The sequence below is a fragment of the Leucopleurus acutus genome, assembly GCF_964270905.1.
Source record: "Leucopleurus acutus genome assembly, chromosome: 6".
Lineage (NCBI taxonomy): Eukaryota > Metazoa > Chordata > Mammalia > Artiodactyla > Delphinidae > Leucopleurus > Leucopleurus acutus.
In genome coordinates this window covers 89,190,593-89,217,348 of record NC_139149.1, presented here as the reverse complement: position 1 = coordinate 89,217,348, position 26,756 = coordinate 89,190,593, and the positions used below count along the sequence as shown (strand labels likewise).

Below are 26,756 nucleotides of genomic sequence, written 5' to 3'. Positions count from 1 at the left end.
ATAACTGGATTCTCACATTAAACCACCAACCCTTCAGGTGGAGGGGAGAAAAGGTGGTAGAAAAGCATAATCACACTGGCAAGATCATTTTCCCCTTAAGGTCTAATAATGCTAAAGAAAAACCTGCAGAGATTGCATGTACGCATGTGTCCAAATGAGGAAAGTTAGATACCTGCAGATTCAGTTTAAATGAAGAAGGAAGAGTTTGTGTTATGTTTGTAAAATCACCGGGCAGTTTTTTAAACTGGATTAAAGTTTATGAAATCTCATTCTCTGGAATGCTTTTAAAAGAAAGATAAATTATATTTTGGGTGTGATTATTTAGGTTAATCCCACTCAAAAGCTGAGATAATCTATTAGAGTTTCTTCTTTTTAATTATCTAGTTAGAATATGATATTGACAATGCCACTCTAAAACACACAGAAAATAACTACATATTCATTTGTTCCAATTTTTAAAAAGTAAAAGCATTTTATGTTTGCCACATCCATTTTTGCAATAATATAACCTGCTGACATGGGAGACACAATCATAAAAAATAAATAAGAGGGACATGATTTGAGGGAGAAAGTTGTATATACTGTGCTAAATTATGTGATATAAATTAAGATGAAGCTCTTCCACAGCAAATGGACAAAGGAAGTTTTTTAATTTGAAAAAAAAAGGACCCTAAACACTAACTTTAAATTAATATAAAAGTTCTGAAAAATAAGTCTATAGCAAAATAGTTGAAGGTGCATTTTTTTCACCAAAGTTAGGAAAGCTATGTACACTAGGTACCAAATATATTTTCAATTGAAGTACTGAATCTTCAACTAGCCCTTAATAGAAACACCTCTAGTTTACCTCATTACCTCACAATTTGTTAGAGAGCCGTGTCCTCATTCTATCAGAATATGGTACACCAGAATACATACTTCTCAAAGCATATGTTCTAACAGGTCTAGAAGGTTTTCTCTGTTGTCTTCTAGGGCGTTTTTTATTACCATTCTTCTTACTTCCTGCAACGACAGAAGAGCCCCGCACAGGTTGCTTGGGAGAAGAGCTTGCTATAGCTCTTGACTGCTCTTCAGCTCCAGCTGATGGAATCGAGGCATTTGAAAGAATTTTAGCTGGTCTCTTTGCCTTCTTTAACCTACTGACATCAGAGTTTTTCTTCTTAAGATGCATCCTAACAAAAGTGCTCCTGGACCGATATTTGTGACGCAAAAACACAGAGTATTTTGGAATATACTTTTTAATTATATCACTTAGTTTGGTCTGAATCCAAATCGACCGTTTTTCTGAAGCAATTCTGGGTTTTTGCTGGGGAATAACTGGTCTACAGTCTTCTTTGGGAAAACCTGGCTTATTATTAGTTGTCAACTTCCTTCTCTGAATTTTCCTTTTACTTTCCAAAAACTTATTTCTAATTGATTTCAGAGAAATTTTGGCAACATCATGATTTAAAAGAGTTGACTGGAAATTACTTTCTTTTGAAACCTCACTAGAATTCAAAATCTTGGATTTTTCCAGAAACACAGATTCACTGGCCTCCTGATGTGCCATTAATTCATGTCCTACTGACACTGTCATAAAAGGTGCCGAAGCAGAGCTTTGTACATAAGTATCATCATCTCCTGCATTAGAATTTAGGTGGCTAAAATGAATTTCCATACAGTTATTCCTGTCAGGCCCTGGTACTTCTATGTTCAAAGAAGGATCAATTACAATCTGTTTATTCAATGGGTCATAACAATTAAAGGAACTCTGGTTAAATTTGTACTGTATGCTAAGATCCCAATTATTTCTACTACCGTGCCTCCTTTTAGAGAAGTCGTTGGATTCACCTTTCTTCAGCTTAATATTTGAAGAAAGAACATAAATTAAGGCATTTGGTTGCAAAGGCTTCAAAACTGTAATACAGGACTCAGGAAATTCAACTTTTCCAATTTTTACTTTCTTTCTTGTTTTTCTGTCATTCTGTAAAAGTAAACGCTTCCTTACTGGAGAGTCTTTCTCCTGTCCAGTTATTCTTCTTTTTGTCCCTGGGTGACTTGCAAGATTGGTTTGAGTTCCATGGCTGACTTTTATAGCCTGGCATGGAGAAGCCACTCGGCATGTTTGTTCAAAATGCTTCTTTGCTGAAGGATAATGGCTAGGTTTATCTAAGGCCACTGAAAAGTCATCAATATCTGAAATACCACCTGCATTATCATCACAATCCGAAAGAACTTGAATTGATGTAGTGTCCTGATTGAGGTCACTCCAGGTAACCTTTTTTCCTTCATTCGATTTTTTTTTTTTAATTTTCCTGGTCTCACAGTCATCATCAAAGTAACAGTGGAAACGACCTTTCTTAAATTCCTTCACGACAGCATTAATTTTCACGTCACCTTCTCTCATTATCTGAGACCATGTTTTCCCCACAAATGAAGAAGGGACATGAGGCAAGCCTTCAAGAACTGGTTCATCAGGATCATCTTCCGTGACTTCCTTTGCTTTTTCCAGGTTCCGTATAGAATCAACCATGGGAACAGAGCCTGAATGGGAATTATGGTTTGTTTCTTTCAGGTCAAAAGACGTCTTCTCAAATAGGTCTATTTTATTAACAGCTTCTTGAGGCTGGTCATTGTCAGACTGAAGAGAGGGATCACATTGAAAATTCTTCCCAGAACCACAAGGTTCACAGCTCATACTTTTTAGATTGGTATGTTTTAACTTCAAAAGGTTTTCTTTATCAGGTATTTGATGAATCACCAACTCAGGAGACTCATTACAATCCACTGCAGAAACACTAGATTCACAGTTCTTATCTTTTAGGCCAATATTTTCGACATCTTTCCAAAGGTTGACTCCTCTGTTAGCCTTCTGGCGTTGCTGAGTCACTGGCTGAGAAGTCTCCTCCTGTTCAAAATTTCTTTTAGGACGATTAGATTGACAGCTCTTATCTTTAGGGTCAATATATTTGGCCTTTTTTTTCCCAGGCTCTTGTGACTGGGAAGTCATGGACTGATGAGAGGCATCAATTTGAAAATTTAGTTCAGAAATATAAGGCTCACAGCTTGTCTCTTCCAGAATAATATAGTCTTGCTTCTGGTTTACTACTTTAAAGGCCTTTTTGGAATGGTTTGTCACTGATTGAGGATATTCTAGTTCAGAATCACAAGAGTCACAGTTCTCATCTTCTGGAACAAAACTTTCTTCATTTATACAGCTGATTTCATTGACAGTCATCTGAGGTGAGTCAATCACCGGCTGAAAATGGACATCAGAATCTGAAATCATTTCACAATCGTTATCACTGGTCATCAGGTCCACAAACAGCATCTTCTGAAGATCTGTTTCTTTGTCTGACACTTGTTCGTTTATCACTATTTGAAGAGGAACATCAGAATCACACACTATTTCAGAATCACTAGGTTCACTGACTCTTTCTTCCATGCCAAGATGCTTTTCCATCTGAAAGTTTACTTCTTTGCAAACCACTTGAGGTTGGTCAACTTCTAACTGAAGATGAACACCAGAATCACATTTTATTTCAGAAACACTAAATTCACAGTTCTTAGGAAGGTCATGATCCTTCTCTTGCAAATTTATTTCTTTGACAGCCACAGGAGAATGCCCAGCTATGAAGTCAACATCAGAATCATAACTTACTTCAAAATCACCTAGTTTATATCTCTTATTTTCCAGGTAAATATGGCCTTCCTCCCAAAGACCTATTTCTTCAACAGCTTTTTGAAGCGGTCTAGTCACTAACTGAAGGGGATCATCAGAAACAAAACTTATTTCAGGACCACAAGGATCATTGCTCTTATCTTCCAAACTGGCTTGTTGCTCTTCCAATATGTGTGGTTGCTCAACCACTGATTGGAGATGGGCATTTGAAACATAAATGACTTCAGAATCATTGGGTTCATAGCTCTTAGTACACAGACAAACATGTCCCTCCCTCAGAAGATTTATTTCTGGAATAGCCTCTTGAATTTCATTAGCCACAGACTGAAGAGGTTCATCAGAAACAAAATCTATTTTTGAATCACTAGGTTTGACCACCTTATCTTCCAAGTCAACATCCTCCTCCCAAAGGTTGATCTCCTTAACAACTTTAGTTTGGCCAGCCGCTGACTGAAAAAGGACATCAGAATCATACACAATTTCAAAACACTTAGATTCATCTCTCTTATCTTCCATGTCAACTTCATCCTTCCAAAGGCTTACTTCTTTAACAGTTTCTCTAAGCTGGTTGGCCACTGGCTGAAGGGGGTCAACAGAATCAAAACTTATTTCAGAGCCACAAGATTGATTGTGCTTATCCTCTAGCTCAGTATGCTCCTGCTCCAAAATAGTTATCTGAGCATGATCAACTACTGACTGAACCAAGAGATCAGAATTCAAACTCATTTCAGAACCACTATATTGGCTGTTCTTATCTTCCAAGTACACATGACCTTCGTTCTTGAGGTTTATTCGTTTAACAGCTACTCCAGGTTGATCAGACACAGACAGAAGAGGAACATCAGAATTATGTATTAATTTAGAAGCATTAGGTTCATCAACCTTATTCTTCTGGCCCATACCCTCTTCTTTCCACAGGTTTGTTTTTTCAACCACTTCCTGAAATTGTTCAGTCAATGGCTGAAGAGGGTCATCAGAATGAAAAGCTATTTTACCATCACTAGATTCATTATTTGTATCTTCCAGATCCACATGTTTTTCCTTCAAAAGGGCTAGTCGAGGTTGGTCAATGACTGAATGATGAGGGGTATCAGTACCCAAATTTTTTTCAAAACCTCTATGTACAGTACTTTCATCTTCTGGGTCAACATGGTCCTCCTTTAAAATGGTTATTTGAGGTTTTTCATTCATTGACTGAAGAGGGACATCAGAGTCCAAAGTTATTTCAGAACCACTATATTTATCACTCCTGTTCTCTAGAACAACACGTTTTTCTTTCTGAACATCTATTTCTTTAACAGCTATTTGAGTTTCAGTCATTGAATAATCAGAATCTAAGTTTATTTCAGAACCACTAAATTTAGCACTTTTACCTTTTAACTTAGCATGCTTTTCTTTTTGAAGCCATAGTTCTTTAACAACCACTTCAGGTTTGTGAATCACTGACTGAAGAGGGATATTGGAATCCAAATTTGTTTCAAAAACACTTAACTCATTACCTTTATCTGCTAAATTTACATATTCTTCTTTTTGGTTTACTTCTTTAATAGCTATGCCAGGATGATCAGTCACTAAATGAAAAGAAATATCAGACTTCATACTGCTTTCAGAAACAACAGGTACATTACCCTTACTTTCTAAGTGTATAATCTCCTCTTTCAGAAGGTTTCTTTCTTTAATGGGATCTTCAGAACATCCAGTCACTGAACGAAAAACATCATAATCAAAACTTAATTCAGAACCACAAGGTTCATTTTTCTTATTTTCTAAGGGTGCCCACTCTTCTTTTTGAGGATTTAGCTTTTTAACAGCTTCTTCTGGATGGTTAACCACTGAGTGAAAAGGGATATAAGAATCCAAACTTATTTCAGAATCGGTGGGTTCATCATCCTTCCCTCCTAAGTGTATATACTCTTCTTTCTGAATGAATGTTTCTTTAGCAGCTACTTCAGGTTGATAAATCCCTGAATGAAGAGGTATATCAGAATCAAAAGTTATTTCAGAAACACAAGATTCATTACTCTTATTTCCCAGATCAATAGACTCCTCCTCAGAAATGGCTACTTGAGATTGGTCAACTACTGAGTGAAGAGGAATATCAGAATCAAAAGTTATTTTGGAGCTAATTGACTCAAAGCTCTCATCTTCCAGGTTAATGTGCTTCTTTCTTATTTCTTCAACATCCAGCTCAGTATACTCAGTAACTGACATAAGAGGAGGATCGGAATCAAAACTCAACTCAGAACTGGAGCACCCATAGCTCTTAATTTCCATATCAACATTTAACGCTTTCAGATTTATTTCACCACAATCCCCCTGAGGTTGATCATTAGCTGATCGATAAAGAGAAGCATGAGAATCAAAACTTAGATCAGAAATGCTAGATTTAACACTCTTATTCTCCAGGTCAAGAGCTACTTCCTGAGCGTTTACTTCTTTAACTGCCACTTGGGATTGGTCAGGCACTAACTTAGCATCTGTTTTCATCAGATGAAAATTCATCTCAGGACCATGAGACCCACAGTTCATATCCACAATGTCATTCTTCTCTTTCAGAAGATAGATTTCTTCAACAGCCCTCTGAGGTTCATCAGTCATGGTCTGAAGAGAGACATCACAATCAAGATGTGCTTTAGCACTACTAGGCTTACGATTCTTATCTTTCAGATAGACAAGCCTATCCTCCAGGTTTCTTTCTCTGACAGTCAGTTGAGGATGGTCAACTACTGACTGAAGAGAAACATCACAATCGAAACTTGTTTCAGAACAACTCGATCCATAGTTCTTATCAACCAAGCTAATGTGAACCTTCTTCCAGAGTTTTGTTTCTGTGACAGCCACTGGGAATTGGTCAACCACTGACTGACGTGAGAAAACAGAATCAGCACTTATTTCAGAGCTACCAGATCCATAGTTCATATCAACCAAGCCAACGTGTGCCCCCTTGGGAAGGTTTACTTCTTTTTCAGGCTGTTGGGGGTAGTTATCAGTTGACTGAAGTGAGGCATCACAATCAAACTTCATCTCAGAATCACTAGATTCATAGCTTTCATCAACCAGCCTAATATGCATTGCCTTCTGAACACTTACATCTTTAACAATTACTTGAGTTTGGTTGGAAGTCAACTGAAGGGAGCCATCATAATCAGAGCTTATTTCAGAAACACAAGATTTATTGTTCTTATACTGCAAGTCAGCATGTACTTCCTTTAAGAGGTTTATTTCTTTGGCAGTCACTTTAGATTGGTCCGTCAGTGAATAAGAAGAGGAACTGCCATCAGAACTCATTTCAGAACCTCTTGATTCACAGTTCTTATCTTCTTGGTCAATTTGTTCCTCCTTCCAAAGGTCTGGCACAGCCTCTTCATGGTGATCAGATGCTGACTGAAGATAGCCACCAGCAAACTTCATTTCAGAACTCACTGAGATCTTCTGTTCCAAGAAGGCTGACTTGTTAAAGACCAAATGCTTTCCTTCTTGGGTATGATCCATATTAGGAAAGAATTTCTCATGATGCTTTGGAATGCCATCTTCAAAGATTCCTTTATTAGAAGGCATGTCAGTTTTATTCAGGTTGACTGTTGGGTTCACTGTAAATCTGGAAAGAGATTCCAATTTTAAGAAGCCTTCAGCACCCACAAACTCACAGACTTTAGAGCCAGTTGACAAAGTTTTACCCTGAGATTTTACATCTTCCTGTATAACCAATTTATCTGAATTTATACATAAAGATTTCCTGTTTGATTCTTTAGGTTTCTGATAAGTTATTGAAGAAGTTTCTGGATGGGATGATAGCATAAGGTTTCTAGAGCCCCTGTCTAGCTGTTTAAAGTATTTGTCAACTTTGTTTGGGTCACATTTGTTAACTGAATCCAAATGGGATCCTAGTGGTAACCCAGTAGTAGCATTAGTTGTAACTGGTCTTTCATGAGAACTTTCAGGTAAACAACTAACAGGAGCATTAGAAACCACTGATGAATATATTACGTTTTGTCTACTATTTGTAGCATGACCAATACCAACTGGGTTAAATTCTTTCATATGGCTCCCAATTTTATGAATGAACTCCAAGGGCTGCTGCTGTCCTTTCTCCAGTTTTTGAATAACTGATGGCCGAATTGAAACACTCTGTATATATTCCTGAGATTTACTAGGTTTAGAATACAGCTCTTCAACAGGTTCAGAAGCCTTGGAAGACATCTCTTCTCTGACTCCAGTAGCATCCTCAGTCATTATTTCAGGAACAAAATCGTCATTCGGAACCACTCCAGAAGGTGACACAGTAGTCATATGAAGTCTCTCATTTTGCATTGATCTAAAAAGCAAGGGGGAAAAAATCCATAAAAATACTCTAACATCTGTTTAAGATTTTTATTAAATGCATAATAAATGTTATTTTCTTCCTACCCTGGGCAAGATTCCTAGAGGACACAGTCTCAAATTAAAATTAATTTTGTAATATTTGGCTAAGAAAAGAAAGGAAGGCAGAATCATAAAATCAAACAAGTTGGAAATCCCAAAAAATTTTCATCTGTATTCATGTGTGTTTAAAATTAACAACTAAATAAATAAAATTAACAACTAAATCACAATTCGTATTTCTACTCATTTTAAACTAATTTTACAACAAAAAAAGACCTCCAAAAATGTAACCATTAAAGGTTAAAAACCACTCTTTTATATAACTCTTATGCTAAAAAGGAAAACTTTTTAAACTATCTACAAACAAAATAAATAACTATATATTAAATCTATGAGATGTGATCAAAATGAAAACTTCACACTTTTAAATTTCCCATTAAAATAAGAATTAGTAAACAGAAATTAACTAAATGAGCATCTAATTCAAAAAGACAGAAGAATAACCAAATCCCCCTACCTCAGGAAACTTGAAGATATAAATTAAGAAAAAGACCAATAAATAGGAAACAAAAGTAAAGCAAGAGCTGATTTTCAAGAAGTCTAAAATAATAGAAAAACCAACAATGTCTAGACAAGGGGGGAAAGAGAGATGAAATTTTTTAAAGATGAACTATATAATTCAGAAAGCTTATAAACATAAGTAATGTGGTACTGGCATGGGATTAAAACCATTCAATGAAAGAAAATGGTATTCAAAATCCAATATATAGATATAGAAGTAGATGTAGATACACACACACAAATACAGGAATTTTATGTTACAGGTGATGTTTTATATCAGTGGAGATAATTAGTATATTTAAAAAGTCAGTACTGCTATATACCACTTATAAAAATAAATTCCAAGAAGATTAAAAATATTTAAAAGAAGAGAAAAATGGAATTAAGAAAAAGACATGAAAGAAGCCATAAAGAAAAATTCTCCTTAGATTGTGTCAAAATGTTTCTTTCTATATGGTAAAAAATAACATATAGTTGATAAACACATGATAACAGAGTTGATAAACACATGACAGATTCTGATATTTAAAATACAAATAACATTTAAAACACAAAGAACTATTATTCATAAATATTGCATACAAACCCAAAATATACAAACAATTCAATGGAAAAATAAGCAAAGTATATGAAAAAACAATCCATAGGATAAATATATTTCTAATAACTATATAGCAAGAGAAATTCTACTTTACTCATAAATAATTAAAGGTTAATTAAGAGACACTTTTTGGCCTATCATTTTAGGGAGAAAGAAAGAGGTTGATAATCGCAATGTTGGCAAGAGTGACAGGAAATGAGCACTGTCATATACTACCGGTGTAGATACATATATATACAATTTATGCAATAAATTATATATAAATTGGCATAGCCTTCCATGAAAAGTCTATCAAGAATTAAAATTTTCTTCTCTAAATGTCTGGTAGAATTCACCTGTGAAACTGTCTGGTCCTGGACTTTTGTCTGTTGAGAGTTTTTAAATTACTGATTCAGGGCTTCCCTGGTGGCGCAGTGGTTGAGAGTCCGCCTGCCGATGCAGGGGACACGGGTTTGTGCCCTGGTCCGGGAGGATCCCACATGCCGTGGAGCAGCTGGGCCCGTGAGCCATGGCCGCTGAGCCTGTGCGTCCGGACCCTGTGCTCCGCAACGGGAGAGGCCACAACAGTGAGAGGCCCGCATACCACAAAAAAAAAAAAAAAAAAAAAAATTACTGATACAATTTCATTACTGGTATTTGGTCTGTTCATATTTTCTATTCCTGGTTTAGTCTTGGGAGATTGTATTGATACATTTCTAGAATTTGACCATTTCTTCTAGGTTGTCCATTTTATTGGCATATAGCTGTTCACAGTAGTCTCTTATGATCCTTTGTATTTCTGTGGTGTTTGTTGTAATTTCTCCTTTTTCATTTCTGATTTTATTGATTTGGGCCCTTTCCCTTTTTTTCTTGATGAGGCTGGCTAAAGGCTTATCAATTTCGTTTATCTTTCAAAGAACCAGCTTTTAGTTTCATTGATCTTTTCTTAGTTTTCTAAGTCTCTATTTCATATTTTTTATTATATCATTTTCTTAATTTTTTTTTGGCTGCATTGGGTCTTTGTTGCTGCGCATGGGCTTTCTCTAGTTGCGGCAAGTGGGGGTTACTCTTCGTTGTAGTGTGCAGGCTTCTCATTGTGGTGGCTTCTCTTGTTGCAGAGCACAGGCTCTAGGCGCGCAGGCTTCAGTAGTTGCAGCACGTGGGCTCAGTAGTTGTGGCACGTGGGCTCTAGAGCATGTGGGCTTCAGTAATTGCAGTGCATGGGCTCAGTAGATGCAGCACGCAGGCTCTATGGTGCGGGGCTTCAATAGTTGTGGTGTGTGGGCTCTGTAGTTGTGGCTCGTGGGCTCTAGAGCTCAGGCTCAGTAGTTGTGGCACATGGGTTTAGTTGCTCTACGGCACATGGGATCTTCCCAGACCAGGGATCAAACCCATGTCCCCTGCACTGGCAGGCGGATTCTTAACCACTGCACCACCAGGGAAGTCCCTATTTCATTTATTTCTGCTCTGATCTGTATCATTTCTTTCCTTCGACTAACTTTGGGTTTTGTTTGTTCTTCTTTCTCTAGTTCCTTTAGGTGTAAGGTTAGGATGGAAAACTTCTGAATCAATCTATGAGGCCACCATCACCCTGATACCAAAACCAGACAAAGATACTACAAAAAAAGAAAATTACAGACCAATATCACTGATGAATATAGATGCAAAAATCCTCAACAAAATACCAGCAAACAGAATCCAGCAACACATTAAAGCGATCATACACCATGAACAAGTGGGATTTATCCCAGGGCTGCAAGGATTCTTCAATATACTCAAATCAATCAATGTGATACACCATATTAACAAATTGAAGAATAAAAACCATATGATCATCTCAATAGAGGCAGAAAAAGCTTTTGACAAAATTCAACATCCATTTATGATAAAATCTCTCCAGAAAGTGGGCATAAAGGGAACATACCCCAACTTAATAAAAGCTATATGTGACAAACCAAAGCTAACAACATGCTTAACAGGGAAAAGTTGAAAGCATTTCCTCCAAGATCAGGAACAAGACGAGAATGCCCACTCTCACCATTTTTATTCAACATAGTTTTAGAAGTCTTGGCCACAGCAACAAGAGAAGAAAAAGAAATAAAAGAAATCCAAAATGGAAAGGAGGAAGTAAAACTGTCACTGTTTGCAGATGACATGATACTATACATAGAAAATACTAAAGATGCCACCAAAAAAAACTACGAGAGCTCATCAAAGAATTTGATAAAGTTGCAGGATAGAAACTTAATATACAGAAATCTGTTGCATTCCTATACACTAACAATGAACTACCAGAAAGAGAAATTAAGGAAACAATCCCATTTACTATCACATCAAAAAGAAAGAAACACCGAGGAATACATCTACCTAAGGAGGCAAAAGACCCGTACTCAGAAAACTATAAGACACTGACGAAAGAAACTGAAGATGGCACAAACAGATGGAAAGATACACTATGTTCCTGGCAGAATCAATATTGTTAAAATGACCATACTACCCAAGACAATCTACAGATTAACTGCAATCCCTATCTAAATAACAATGGCATTCTTCACAGAACCAGAACAAATAATTTTAAAAGTTGTATGGAAACACAAAAGACCCTGAATAGCCAAAACAATCTTGAGAAAGAAGAACAGAGCTAGAGGAATCACACTCCCTGACCTCAGACTATACTGCCAAGCTACAGTAATCAAAGCAGGATGGTACTGGCACAAAAACAGAAACATAGATCAATGGAACAGGACAGAAGGCTCAGAAATAAACCCACGCAGACTTCCCTGGTGGTCCAGTGGTTAAGAACTGGCCTTCCAATGAAAGGGACGTGGGTTTGATCCCTGGCCCACATGCCACGGGGCAACTAAGCCTGCACACCACAACTACTGAGCCCATGTGCTCTGGAGCCCATGTGCCACAACAAGAGAGAAGCCCACGCACTGCAACGAAAGATCCCGCATGCTGCAACTACAACCCGTCACAGCCAAATAAATAAATAAATAAAAAGAAATAAACCCATGCATTAATGGTCAATTAATCTATGACAAAGGAGGAAAGAATATACAATGGAGAAAAGATAGTCTCTTCAATAAGTGGTGCTGGGAAAACTGAACAGCTACATGTAAAAGAATGAACTTCGAACATTCTCTAACACCATATACAAAGATAAACTCAAAATGGATTAAAAACCTAAATGTAAGACCAGATAATATAAAACTCCTAGAGGAAAACATAGGCAGAACACTCTTTGACATAAACTGCAGCAATATTTTTTTGGATCCATCTCCTAGAGCAATAGAAGCAAAAGCAAAAATTAACAAATGGGACCTAATTAAACTTAAAAGCTTTCGCACAGTAAAGGAGACCATCAACAAAATGAAAAGACATCAGGCATACCCAAATTTAGGAATATCCTACAAAATAACTGGCCAGTACTCTTTTAAAAAGTGTCAAGGTCTTGAAATCAAAGACAGACTGAGGAACTACTCGAGATTAAGGGAAAGTAAGGAATTGTGACAACTCAATGCACTGTGTGGTCCTGGATGGAATCTTGGTCCAAAAAAAGGACATTAGTAACACTACTGACAAAATCTGAATCAGGTCTGTAAATAGTATGGTATCAATGTTATTTCATGGATCTGATCACTGTACTGTGGTTATTTTAGATTTAACATTTGGGGAAGCTAGGTAAAAGTTACACAAGAATTCCTTGTACCAGTTTTGCAGCTAAATTTTTGTAAGCCTGTAATTATTCCAAAATGAAAAGTTAAAAAATAAAAAATATTTTTAATGTCCATAAACTTTAGCCCCAAAGTTCAAATTCTAGGAATCTACTCCACAGAAAAAGTTGCATGTACAAATATGTGTGTTGAAGCATTGTTTATATACACTATAAACTGGTAATTTATACTGACCCCAAGATAGGCTAATTCCATCTTTCCACCAGCTAAGAAACCACATAATTTTTTTTAACATCTTTATTGGAGTATAATTGCTTTACAGTGTTGTGTTAGTTTCTGCTGTATAATGAAGTGAATCAGCTATATGTATACATATATCCCCATATCCCCTCCCTCTTGCGTCTCCCTCTCACCCTCCCTATCCCACCCCTCTAGGTGGTCACAAAGCACAGAGCTGATCTCCCTGTGCTATGCGGCTGCTTCCCACTAGCTATCTATTTGACATTTGGTAGTGTATATATGTCCATGCTACTCTCTCATTTTGTCCCAGCTTCCCCTTCTCCCTCCCCATGTCCTCAAGTTCATTCTCTACGAAAACCACATATTTTTTTCCTGACTTTTACCCATTAAAACTTTTTCGCCATTTACTAAGTTCTAGGTTGGTGACTTGCAAAGCGTTCAAGAAGTTTATCCTTTTTTCTGCTGCTAGTGCTGAACTCAACTAAATCTGCACAGATGTGCTAATGATCTATTTTGCCTTATCTTGTATAGCTGTAGTTGCAAACTCACCACAGTACATAATCTGATTTTCTACCAAAGTTCTTCTTTAACATAGGACATTAACTTTTTTAAATGTTATCAAAATATTTATTTTTATTAAAACCAAAATAAATTAATACAAGAGTAAGCTATCAAGATACTGACAAATTATAAAAAGAGCCAATTCTATTTGACAAAATAGCAAATAGTTCCATTAATGTGGAATTAACTTAGTTTTTACCTTAATCACCCTTACTTGGCTACTGTCACCAACTTTCTGGTTACTAATCTCGTAAAAGTTATGTTTGCTCCCACCTTTTTATCGTGTTTAATCCTGTGACATCCTTACAAAACACCTTAATGATATATAATTATTTATTGGCCTAAGACTTTTCTTTAAAAAAAGCACAGTGTAGTCCATAACTTTTAGAGTGAAATTTCTTACCTAAGCTAGGAAAAATTTTTAAATAATTGCAAAGGTAAGTTACTAGATAAAATTTCACGTTATATTCCTTGATTCAAAGGTTCATTTTAGGAAGTATTAGAACAATTAACACAAACATTTACTGTAACATATAACTAACTTTGTGCTAATATTATTCCACTCAGTTACTTTACCTGCTTTCTTGATAATGATGTGGGTGGTGCCTCAGAACATCCTGCAAGAAACGATCCATCAAACTAGTGGTAGCCATCAATTGTCTACTCTGTGTGGTCAAGTATCTGTGCTGATCACTGGATATATGCTATAAAGTAAAAAGAAAATGAATATTTTTAAATGGGTAATACTCATTAGTAGTGAGAGTGTCACAATATAAATTCATTATACACCTAGTAGAAGTATAAATTAATATACCCTTTCTATAAAGCAATTCTAAAATATGCATCTAAAAACCATAAGGGGGGCTTCCCTGGTGGCGCAGTGGTTGAGAGTCCGCCTGCCGATGCAGGGGACACGGGTTCGTTCCCCGGTCCGGGAAGATCTCACGTGCCGCGGAGCGCCTGGGCCCGTGAGCCATGGCCGCTGAACCTGCGCGTCCGGACCCTGTGCTCCGCAACGGGAGAGGCCACAGCAGTGGGAGGCCCGCGTACCGCAAAACAAACAAACAAACAAACAAAACATTCTGTTTTTCACTTTCTGTACAGTATTCAATAAATTACATGAGCTACTCAATTATTATAAAATAGGCTTTGCTTAAATGATTTTGCCCAATTGTAGGCTGATGAAGTGTTCTGAGTAATTTTAGGGTAGGCTAGGTAAGCTATGATATTCAATAGGTTAGGTGTGTTAAATGCATTTTCAACCTAAGATATTTTCAAATTACAATCAGGATGTAATCCCATCATAAATTGAGGAAGATCTGTATCATCTTCCTCTCTGTGGCTTGCCTTTTCACTTTCTTTTGTGTATGTGTGTGCATTTAATTTTTAAATTTTTCTTAAATTTCTCTCAATGTTTATAGTTTTCTGTGCAAAAATCTTATACATATTTTTTATACATATTCCTTAAAAGTTGATGATTTTTGATGCTGTTGTAAATATCTTCTTCAAATCTCATCTTCTATGTGGTGTTTATATATAGAAAGACAATTTTTTTATTCTTTTTTTCTAACTATTTTTTATTGAAGTATAGTTAACTTACAATGTTATGTCAGTTTTATGTGTACAGCAAAGTGATTGCTATACATATATATATTTACTCTAAGAAGACAATTTATTTTTATGTTGGCCCAAAGGTTTTTAAAAATCACTTATCAATTCTAATAGTTCATCTAAATATCTTTAGGATTTTCTTTGTGCACAATCACACTGTATACAAATACTAAGTTTTATTTCTTCTTCTCTAATCTTTATCATTTTCTTTTCTTTTTCTTTCTTTATTTCCCTGACTAGGACCTCTGATAAAATATTGAATATAGTTTAATTCAAGCATCGTCTATTTTCACGTAATTTATTACTGATACATTTGTAGTTAATTCTTGTTTTTATTTTTAAATCTGTTTTATTATTCTATTCTTGCCTACACAGTGTCCCTATTTCTCTGCTTTCTTATTTTCTTGTGGACTACTTTTTATTATTCCAATTTTATATAGACTACAAAGATCTATATTTTATATAGACTTTTTCCTAGTCTATTAGTGGTAACAGACTATAACATGCAACCCTGACTGATCAAAAGTACTTGTTACTTTTACTCTCTCTCTCTCTTTTTTTAATTTGGCCATGCCTCACGGCATGTGGGATCTTGTGGGATCTTTGTTCTACTGACCAGGGATCAAACCTGCACCCACTGCCTTGGAAGCACTGGAAGTGCTGAGTCTTAACCACTGGACCACCAGGGAAGTCCCCCTCCCCACTCTCTTCTTGAACAATGCAAGGTCCTTAGGTATTAGCTCAATTTACTCCCCTTCCAATTTATATGCCACTGTTGTTAATCTCACAAGATATTATTCATTTACATTGCCCACCTATTTACCTTTCCATTGCTCTTCGTTCCTTCCTGTATCTCTGAGCTTCCAACTGGAATCATTTTCCCTCTACCTGAAAAACTCTTTTTAGTACTTCCTTTAATAAGTGTCTGCTGGTGATAAATTCCCTTAATTTTTGTTTCCTGAAAATATTTTATTTCACCTTATTTACTGAGTATAGAATTCTAAGTTGGCAGTTGTTTTCTTTCCTTTGGCTTCCATTATTTCTGTTGAATATTCTGATCAATATTCAGCTAGATCTGGGCCCCATATGTCTTCACTGCCTTAGTAGTTCACCAAAGCTTTGAATCATATATATACATATATATGTGTGTGTGTATATTTTTTTCAAGCTTTTATAGTTAGTACAAATTACCTCAACTACCATCAACAGAATCTTTTTAAATGTCAGTTTAGTACAGGAGTATCCAAATGTCTAAAAATTATTATTCTAAACCTTAAGCAAAGAAATTATACTGAATGCTTATTGACTAGAACTTGTAGTTAAAGCATAAACATGTTTTATCACTAGCAAAAGTTCAACAAATAATTTTCCATTCAAGTGATGATATAATTTCTCAATCATGAGAGAAATATTGAAGAGAACTTGAGATTTATTATCTGCCTCATGTTTATAACCAGCATTAAAAATTATTTCTTTTTTAAAAAGGCAGAGATGTAGAAATCACAATAATAAAAACTCTTCCTAGTATGAATTTAAGTGTTTACTATTAGAGCATTAAACAAAACAAATGCTACTAAACAGCATAATTTTTATATATTATAAACTTGTCTTAGATATCATCAAAGATCAAACAGTTTAGCACTAGCAGAAGCTTCATTATATGATTGCTTCACCTATGAGACAATTCCACAGCTGAAGAAAAACGTGAGAATCTTCTAAGTTAACAATCCTGGTCAGAAAGCTGCAGCTACTATTACCATGAATACTTATTTCAAAATCTCCACACTTGATGTTTCACAAACTCTTCCAACAAAAAGAAGAGAAAGGAATACTACTCAACTCATTCTATGAAGCCAGTACTACCCTGATACCAAAACCAAACACATCACAAGGAAAAAAAAGCTACAGATGAGAACTTCCCTGGTGGCACAGTGGTTAAGAATCCGCCTGCCAATGCAGGTGGCACAGGTTCAATCCCTGGTCCAGAAAGATCCCATATGCTGCAGAGGAACTAAGCCCTCACACCACAGCTACTGAGCCCGCATGCCACAACTGCTGAGCCCACATGTCACAACTACTGAAGCCCAAGCACCTAGAGCCCGTGCTCTGCAACAAGAGAAGCCACCACAATGAGAAGCCCGTGCACCGCAAGGAAGAGTAGCCCCCGCTCGCCACAACTAGAGAAAGCCCGCACGCAGCAATGAAGACCCAACACAGCCAAAAAAAAAAAAAAGCTACAGACAATATATCTTATGGATATATACGCAAAAATCTGCAACAAAATACTAGCAAGCCAAATCCAGCAACATATAAAAAGAATTATACACCATGACCAAGTGGAATTTATCCCAGGAATGAAAAATTGGTTTAACATCCAAAACTCAAACAGTGTAAATGCTATAGACTGCACTGCGTCCACCCCTCCCACCTCCGCCAAATTCTTATGTTGAAGTTCTAACCACTAATGTGGCCGTATTTTTACAAGACAGGGCATCAATCTTCATGAACTTGGATTAGGCAATTTTTTTTTTTAGGCAATTTTTATGACACCAAAAACACAAGTAACAAAAGAAGATAAGACAAATTCAACTATAGCAAAAATTTAAACTTTTGTGCATCAAAGCATAAAATTCAAAGTCCTTACCTTGTCTTACAATGACTTACAAAATCTAATGCTCTGAATTCCTCACCTGCCACTTAACTTCCACCCCCCACCTGACCTCCACTGCAGCCACATTGGCCTCCTGGCTTTTAGTTAGCATGCTAACCACTCTTCTGCCTCAGGGTCTCTATCCTTGCTCTCCTGTCCCTCTACCCAGAAATTCTTCCCCCAGATATAAGCAAGCCTGGCCCCTGCATTTCATTCAAATCTCAACTCAAATGTCACTTCCTTAACCTTACCTGGCCACTCTACCTAAAATTGCACACTCTTCCCTATTTTATTTTCCTCATAACATTTATCACAATCTGACATACTATGTACTAAACTTATATGACTACTTACTTTCTGTCTTACTGCACTAAAGTATAAGTTTCATGAATAAAGGAAACTGATTTTGTTCATGGCCATATCCCTAGAAACTTAAACAGTATCTGCCCATTAGTAGAGTCTCAATATAGTCTGTTCAATGAAGGAATAAATGAATTTAATTAAACGTAAAAGAAGGGAAAGTTACGACTAGGTCCTTTGTGGTATAACCGTAGTAATAGGATCTTCTCACCTGTTCCAGGTTATTATAGTGCACACAGCAATAGCTGCAATATCCTGGTCTGTTCTGCATATTGAATAACCAAAGTCAGATGGCTATTGTCCTTGAACACTCAAACTGGAAAAAAACAAAAATGGCAAAAGCACAGTAATTCCTTATTACCATAAGGAAAATAGCTATGATAATATCAGAGACCAGAAATTCATTCTTGGGTCCTACCCACTCATATTTCTAATAATTGTGAAAACAGACAAGGCTACCATGAGCTACTGAACCAATCAATGAGCCTGGAATAAAATGAGACCTCTGAATCTTCTTTTCTTTTTTAATTGAGGAATAGTTGAGGCACAATGTAAGTTTCAGGTGTTCAACACAGTACAATTCACAATTTTTAAAGGGTATATTCCATTTATAGTTATTATAAAATATTGGCCATATTCCCTGTGTTGTACCATATATCCATGTAGCTTATTTATTTTATACATAGCAGTTTGTACCTCTTAATTCCCTACCCTTATCTTGCCCCTCTTCTCTTCCCTCTCCCCACTGGTAACCACTAGTTTGTTCTCTTTATCTATGAGTCTGTTTCTTTTCTGTTATATTCACTAGTTTATTTTTTAGATTCCACATATACGTGGATATATATGATATCATACAGTATCTGTCTTTCTCTGAGACCTATGCATCTTCTAAAAGAGTAGTGTGTTGCCAGTATTTGAAGCCTAGATGACTACATTTTTTATTGATTTTCTAAGTTGTTAAGAGTTATCAGAAAGTGATTCAGTATTGAATACAGTACTCAATTTATAAAGACAAATTACTATTTCTAAGTTGTTACTATAGTATATTTACTATACTTTAACAAAGCTTATTAATTTTCCCATTATGTTTCTACACAAAATCCCAGATTATGTGAACTCTCAGTGTCATATATAACATCTTATTCTCTAGCATGAGAGTAAAGATACTACATTTATTTTCTGCTTAATCCACAGAGGCAGATTTTAAAGTAATTTATCCAACAAAGTTGCTAAAAAACAAAATAGCAACTAATACAGCCTCTGAAACAAAAGACATTTCTCTTCTGACAATTACATAAACCAAACGAATATGAAGAATTTTTTTCCAACTAGTGCAATAAGATTTCTCTACAAATAAAGAATAGTTTCCAAGTTTCTACCCTCCTCCCCAAAACTATAATCCTTCATCATTACATACTGCATTACATACTGGTTTCCAAACCAGGCTGAATATAAAAATCATACCCCAAAATTCTGATTTAGTAAATCTGAGAATAGAGCCTAGAATTCAGAATTTTTTAAATTTCCCAAGTAATTATGATACACACACAATTTATTCACATACACAAAATATAACAAATTTAAGTAATAAATTAAATACAATGAGTTTTTTTGCTGTTTTGTGAAAGTGAAAATAGGATTTTAAGAGATAATTTCATCAAGGTTTTAATTCTAATTATTTTAAACACTCTTATCTGTCGAAAAAAATAAAGAGAATGATCCTATAACGTTATGAGTGTTTCTGATAAGATTATCCTGCAACAGAAAAAGTTTATTCATTAAAATCAATGTTCAAAAATTGAAACCACAGCCTTAAAACCAATAATAGAAAAGCTTCATTAAATCAAAATGCTATCATAACATTCACTTACCCATTACTTTTTATTATGAGAAACTTTGATAGTTTCTGACTTCTCACTTATAGGGAAAATAAATCAATTAAACCAGCTTCTGAAATAAAGAATATATAAGAAATTATTTACTTAAAATTTCGTCTTTTTTCCATTAACTTACGTCACTTATTAACCTGAAGCAACAAAATGAAAGAAAGTTTAAGTTGTATTCATAGATGTGGCAATTTTCAGGCTGAGAGAACTCTAGAGTTTAAACCTGAACTCTGAAAATCATTAAATAAACTTTTTAGTGCTTTATTTAAAATGTAATTAAAACATTCATTGAATAAAAGGCAAAATGAAAGCATGAGTCTAACATCACACACACACACACACAAAATTTAAAAACTTTAAATATTTTTTGATCTTTAACCCTTATGGACTTTAACTCCCATGGCATTATTACCTGCCATTTCATCATCTCTAGTGCCATGCCACAATGAAACAGAGCTACAATAAACCAAAAGCACCTGTTGGCATTTGGAAAAATTCACATGCTAAAACCCCAAAAACTTATGGAATCAAAATCCCCTGGTGGGAAGCCAGGCACATGCATATTACACATATTTAAAATGTTCCAAGGTGATTCTGATATAGGTTGAACCAATAATACGTCATTTTTCATGTACTAACAAAATTCTTAAAGAGATCATTTCTTTGGGGCCCGGGATTACATTACTTTACAAGACCAAATGGGTCTTTTTATACAAACTCTGAATTCTATTGGTACCTGGTATTTTTATAAAGTAACAAATCATTTACCTTGAGCAGAAAAGGTCAGATATTTCATCAGCTATATTTAGTCCTGGCAAACATCTATAAATTAAAATAAAACTGTTTAACAAAAAATGATAAGCCCTATGAGTGTCTACCATTAACCAAATTAAATAAATACCCTCGTCACAATTTAAGTTTGAAGACTGACACCATTATGTTTCCAGTAATAGGAGAAAAACTACTAACTTTTGAACAAAAAGCACTTTACATACTATGACGCACTGAATCCCACATGACCTCTTAAGATGTTCTGGAACAGAGTAACTCTGAGGGTGCATATAACCCACCGTCAAATACTTCAGATCTCTGGGTTCTGGGAACAGTAGCTGTAAGAACGCGAGGCACACCTGTGCCTCTGGTAGGGTTAAGAACAGAGGCCATCAAACCCAAAATGAGCTTCATGAGAAACTTTTCAAAGAAATATTTATGTGAAACTTAAGTTTGAGTCCTGAACTAACTACACAACTCTTAGCTTTTGTGTTAGTTTTAATAAAAACTACTGTCAATTCCTTATCACCTATCTATATCAATTGACAATTAAGCCAAATTATCCATTTTTTATTCATCCACATTGTCGTGGGCAAAGTGTTAACCCCCCTACCGAGGATCACTGGTTAACAAGAAATTCCAGCACTTGAACTCAACACTTGACACCACTGTATGATCAAGGAATAAACATTTAGCACCTACCCTGTGCGGGGTTCTATGCTAGGAGTGTCAAGGGATAGAGAGAAATATAATACAAGCTTTCTTGCTCTCAAGAAGTTTAGATGGAATTGGGAAATAAATGCAAAAATATCAGGTGGTATCTGAGAAATGCCTAGGCACAAATAATAAGTGCAAATAGGTTTAGCTGCAAAATTCAGTTTTAGCTGGAGGAACCAAGGATGTCACGGTGGATATGTTTTTTTTTAACTGGACATTGGAAACTGGGTAGAATTTGTTTACACAACTGTCAGGAAAAGCTATTCCAAGTAACAAAGAAGCAAAGTATAAAAGCAAGAAAGCACAAGATACTTTTGGAGATAGTGAGTTGACAAATTCATCTGGAGCTAAGTTTTCATTTAAGAATTTAAGGGGCAATAAAGCAAGAAAAGTAGACTGAGTTTTGACATGATAGGATTTAAAAGCAGACTAAAGATTTAGACCATATCTTCAGGCAGTGTATACATTTTTTGGAAAGCAGTGTACTCAAGGAGGGCTTTAAGAAAATTCTGGAACAACAGTTCTTTCCTACTCAAAGATGCTTTTCATAGGATAAGGAATATAACTGTTACACTATTCAGCACTATTTCCTAGAATATTGGAGAATTAGTTAATACCCAAAACATCCAAGTTCAAAGAGTCAGTATCCCTTAGAGCAAAGACTTAGTCTCATTTATACTTATAAATTAGGAAAACACACATTAATTTTTTCTTTAAGAAATGACTTTTATTAATTTTATGATATTTATTAATTTATTAATTTTTATTATGAAAGTAAAACAAAATGATAGTACAATTATAAAAATTAAGAAATAAAGAGCATAAAATCAGCCGTAATTCCACTACCCACCATTTACATTTGCCATATATTCTTCTTTGTTCTAAACATGTTTTTACAAAAATGGAATGGTACTACCCATTCTATTCTATAGTCTCCTCTCTCATTTAACCATATATGATGAGCACCTCTATATGAGATTATATATAATTCAAAACAGTATGTTTAAAGATTGCATACTATTGCATACTATTTCATTTTATCAGTGTAAGATAAAAGCCCTCTTATCTGATAAGACCCAGTAGTTGGTGAGTTAACTTTTTAAAAATTGGTCAATAAGATGATTTTTAAAATACATACACACATAACCTTAATATTTTATCTAACTTAAAACATACAAATGAATACATGTTTGATTTAAGGTCAAGATAGACTTTTTTGTTTCATTGAGGGCTTTTTGTGGATAGGACAGCTAGAGTTCCAAGTCTTATTTTTTTCATATTTTCATAAACACATCATGATTTACCCTCAAGGAGTTTCTGAAACCAAGTCCCCCTAAGACCAAGTTCCCCTGACGAGTTTATGATTAACCTCTCTATCCAAAACTTTATTCCCTTTCTTGTCCCACCCCTGCTCCCTTTAGGATTGAGAAGTATCAAAGAAAAGGGGGGACTGAGACCAAGCAGGACCCTGTGGGGCCCTCCCAGTTACAAAAGCCCCTCCATGTCCCCCATTTCTTGTTTGTAGAAAAAGGCTTTAGTCTCCTAGGCCTTCCCTGGTTCCAAAAAGCAGACTCAAACAGTTATAAATTAGGGAAGTGAGGGAATGCAGAAACAAAGGAAAAGCAGTTAGGCAAGAAAAGTAATGATAGCTTAAACAATATTTCAGCAGTAAAACAGAGTACTAGTTCCTCTTCAAGGGATATACATAACAATCTGAAGCATATCTTTGAGTTTTTCTGCAGAAACTAAGACCCCCCCACCCAGTGGAGGATGGTGACTACATGCTAACAAGAAGGCAGACCCCAGACTGGTTGGAACCAGAAGGTTAATGATTAAGAATCCCGAAAAATCACCCTGTTACCTCACCACCAACCAATCAGAAGAAAGTCCACGAGCTGCAACCCTTGCCCCAAATGTTGGCCTTAAAAAACCCTTCCCTGAAAGCCATCGGGGAGTTCGGGTCTTTTGAACACGAGCTGCCTGTTTTCCTTGCTTGGCACCCTGCAAATAAACGCTGTACTTTCCTTCACCACAACCCGGTGTCAGTAGATTGGCTTTGCTGTGCAGCGGGCGAGCAGACCCAAGTTCGGTTCGGTAACATTTCCATTTTGGTTCCTCTAAAACAGAATAAGAACTTAAAGACATTTTCAAAACTGAGAGAAGTATTACAATTAATGTTTAAGATTTCCCCCAACCTTTTACAGTTGTGATACCCAATTAAGTGCTTTTGCAACAGCCTTTTTTTGAGGCCAAAGCATTTGATTTATTTTTCATAAAAATAAAGTGCTATGAAAAATGACAATGCTTACACTCTTATTTCATTGGTTTATGTAACATTTAAAACTGCAAAACCAATCTGGGGCAGTGAAGAGAGATCTTTGAAATGCCTGAGATAACTTCAGCAGAACTGTCACAAAATAGAAATAAAGTGCTTTTTTTTTTAGTATTATTTCTTGCATACCTGAGATCTTTACCTACTGCAGAGATAAATAAACACATTTTTGAAGTGCCTTGAATTATAAGTGTGTGAGTTTCTCAAGCTGACAGTGGTACTGAATAAGAGCTAACAAAACCCAGAATCCCTGTGGGAAATATTTTTCAGTTGCTTGACAATAGAGACATCAGTTCAATAATAAATAAGTAAAGACAATAGAAGGGCATTTGGTCTACTGAATAAGATAATCTAAATTACTTTTCTAGCAATAGAAAAACAATTGGGGAGCAGTCACAAAACAATGGCTAAATGATATAAAAAGACCATCTTAATTCAGTGTCCCTTTCCTTATAACATTATTAACCGATTTTCAATTTCCCCCTCTTTTGGATTATCCACCTTCTATGGGTTTACCTCTGGCGACAAGAATTATCCTGGATACCTCCGTTCAGTCTTAATAGCTAACCTGTAGTGAGTACTTAATCTGTGCAGGCACTAAATCAACAGTTTCACATGCATTATCTCATCTGAATATCAAACAGCCTTATATAGCTGGTGTTCCGGTAACTCCCACTTTACAAATCAGGAGAGAAGCACTATCTTGTTCCAGGTCACACACAAATAACCAGCGTAGCTGGGATTTGACCCTAGGTCAATCTGAGCAGTTTATGCTCTTAACCTCTGAACTTCTTTAAAAGGCTTTCTCTCTGTATTTTCAGGAATGCTAATTGATTGTTTTAATATTAGGTGAAAACAAATAATTAAGATCTAATTCGCTACAATAAACACTGTCACATGTTCCAAAGAAAAAAGTAGAACTATTGTTAAACTTAATTGCATCATCGCTCCCATTCTTTTTTTTTTTTCCCTCCCTTTCTGAGATGAGCGCTGACAGTACCTTCGTGACTGTGACTTTCAAATTTGATTAGCATGGCACACGGGAAGCAGTACATTTTATATCACAACCCAGCATATGTAGACACACATGCACACACCACACACACATGCACACTTTATAAGTTTCACAAAACAATATCTTCATTACAGGTAATGCATTCTGGTATTTTCTATGTTATCTTATTTCGGCTTATGAAACCAGTGGTTATGATCCACTACATTAATCTCACAATTCACTAATGGTTTGAAAACTGCCATTTAAAAAAACACATTGCCTCAAATTATTAAGCGAGCAAACAATACTTCATAGAAAATGATTGTTACCCTGAATTCAGCTTATTTCTATCCAACATCTTGGCCACTGCAGTGATATTTTATTAAATCTTTTAGGAGTTTCTTTGCTAAGGTTGGCCACTTGGTCAAGGTTCAGGGAGAAGAAAATTCTTGCTTTACAGGCTTTGGGTCCAAATCAGTGCAAGTTGAGAAGGCAGTGGAAAGATGTTTATGCATTGATATAGAAAAAGTCCTTCATGTATTAAACAGTAGATCACATTAGCACCCCATTTATGTAACACGAATATCTGTTTATGTATCCCAAATTGTTAATAGTGACTCTCTCGACGATGAGATTGCTATAGCTTTTTCAGCGATTTTTCCCCCCCGATAGTACATAATTGCTGTAAAAAACAAAAACAAAGGTAAACAAAATTCAATTTGAAGGGGTAAAAAGCGTTTTAGTTCCGTGAGAGTCAGTATCTCTCCCACGCGCTGCCAGATTCATCGCGCCGGAAAATGTTAGGAACTGGAAAGGGCCTTAGGAGCACGTGATAACAACGGCGTAATTTGACCAGATTTGCACAACTGTTGCACGACAATAGTAAAATGATTGTTAACACAAAAATCTAACGTCTCCAAAATAAATTCTGATCGCCAGAGGCCGGTAAAGGCTAGATTTGGGGACAGCTGGACACAACGCAGGGCACTGGGAGAAAGGGATTTGTGGACAGGTGGCTCCGGATCTCGGCCCCATAGGTGCCCCTGCACTTCCCGCGGGCACAAAGCCCTAAATCCGACCTCCGCAGGCCGCCTCCTCCCCTGCCCCTGCCCAAGGCCTAGTCCGCGAGCCCCTCCGACCTGGGGCCCCCGACAGACGGGCAAGGCAGCCTGCGCGCCACCTCCACCCACGCCCCAGCCACCTCGATCCCGGCCCGGAGACGCCGGCCCCGCTCACGTAAGAGGGGCAGAAAGGGACTCGGGGTGAGGGGAAGCCAAGGACCTGCGAAGCGGGCGCTGGAGCCGGGCGAGCAGTCTACGCGTCCGTCTGGAGGAAGAAGTCTCCCCGCGAAAGAGGCGAGCAGGCCCCACCCCCGGCCGCGCGCTCGGGGCCCGAGATCTTCTCCTCTGCTGCGCGCCTCCCGGCCCCGCCCCTCCCGCGCTCGCCCCGCCCCCACTCCGCCCTGCGGCCGTTCTCACCTCGGTGGAGGCCGCCGTGATTCCTTCCCGGCCCGGGTGGAGGCCAAGGACCCAGGGAGTACGCTCCCTTCCTATTCCGGATCCACCACGACGCCCAGACCCCCGGGCTGTCCGGAGAGCCGCCCGCCGCCCGCGGAGCCAGAAATTGGAGCCACCGTCTCTCCCGCCAGTGCGGGAGGATAAGCAGAGCGAGAGCGTCACTCGCAGGACCCGGGTCCCGAATCACGACTCAGCCCACGTAGACGTCCACGGGGAGTGTAGCGTTGCAGCCCTCATTAAGGTTTGACGTCAACGAAGGTGCGAAAACAGGGGCCC

General features: G+C 36.9%; 1 protein-coding gene across 2 annotated transcripts; it reads right to left on the bottom strand.

The window, feature by feature from the left end:
• ZDBF2 (zinc finger DBF-type containing 2) lies at positions 1-26,274 on the bottom strand. Of its 2 annotated transcripts, none has more exons than XM_082841752.1 (5): positions 26,245-26,274; positions 20,135-20,213; positions 18,475-18,579; positions 14,219-14,346; positions 1-7,976 (listed from the first exon to the last, which is right to left on the bottom strand). In XM_082841752.1, exons 3-5 carry the CDS (start codon positions 18,532-18,534, stop codon positions 857-859), a joined length of 7,308 nt encoding a protein of 2,435 aa, XP_082697878.1. In that variant the 5' UTR covers positions 18,535-18,579; positions 20,135-20,213; positions 26,245-26,274; the 3' UTR covers positions 1-856. The 2 variants fall into 2 exon arrangements, with proteins under 2 accessions (XP_082697878.1, XP_082697877.1); XM_082841751.1 differs by lacking the exon at positions 26,245-26,274 and adding an exon at positions 20,918-22,242.
• Between the last annotated feature and the right edge of the window lie 482 nt (positions 26,275-26,756).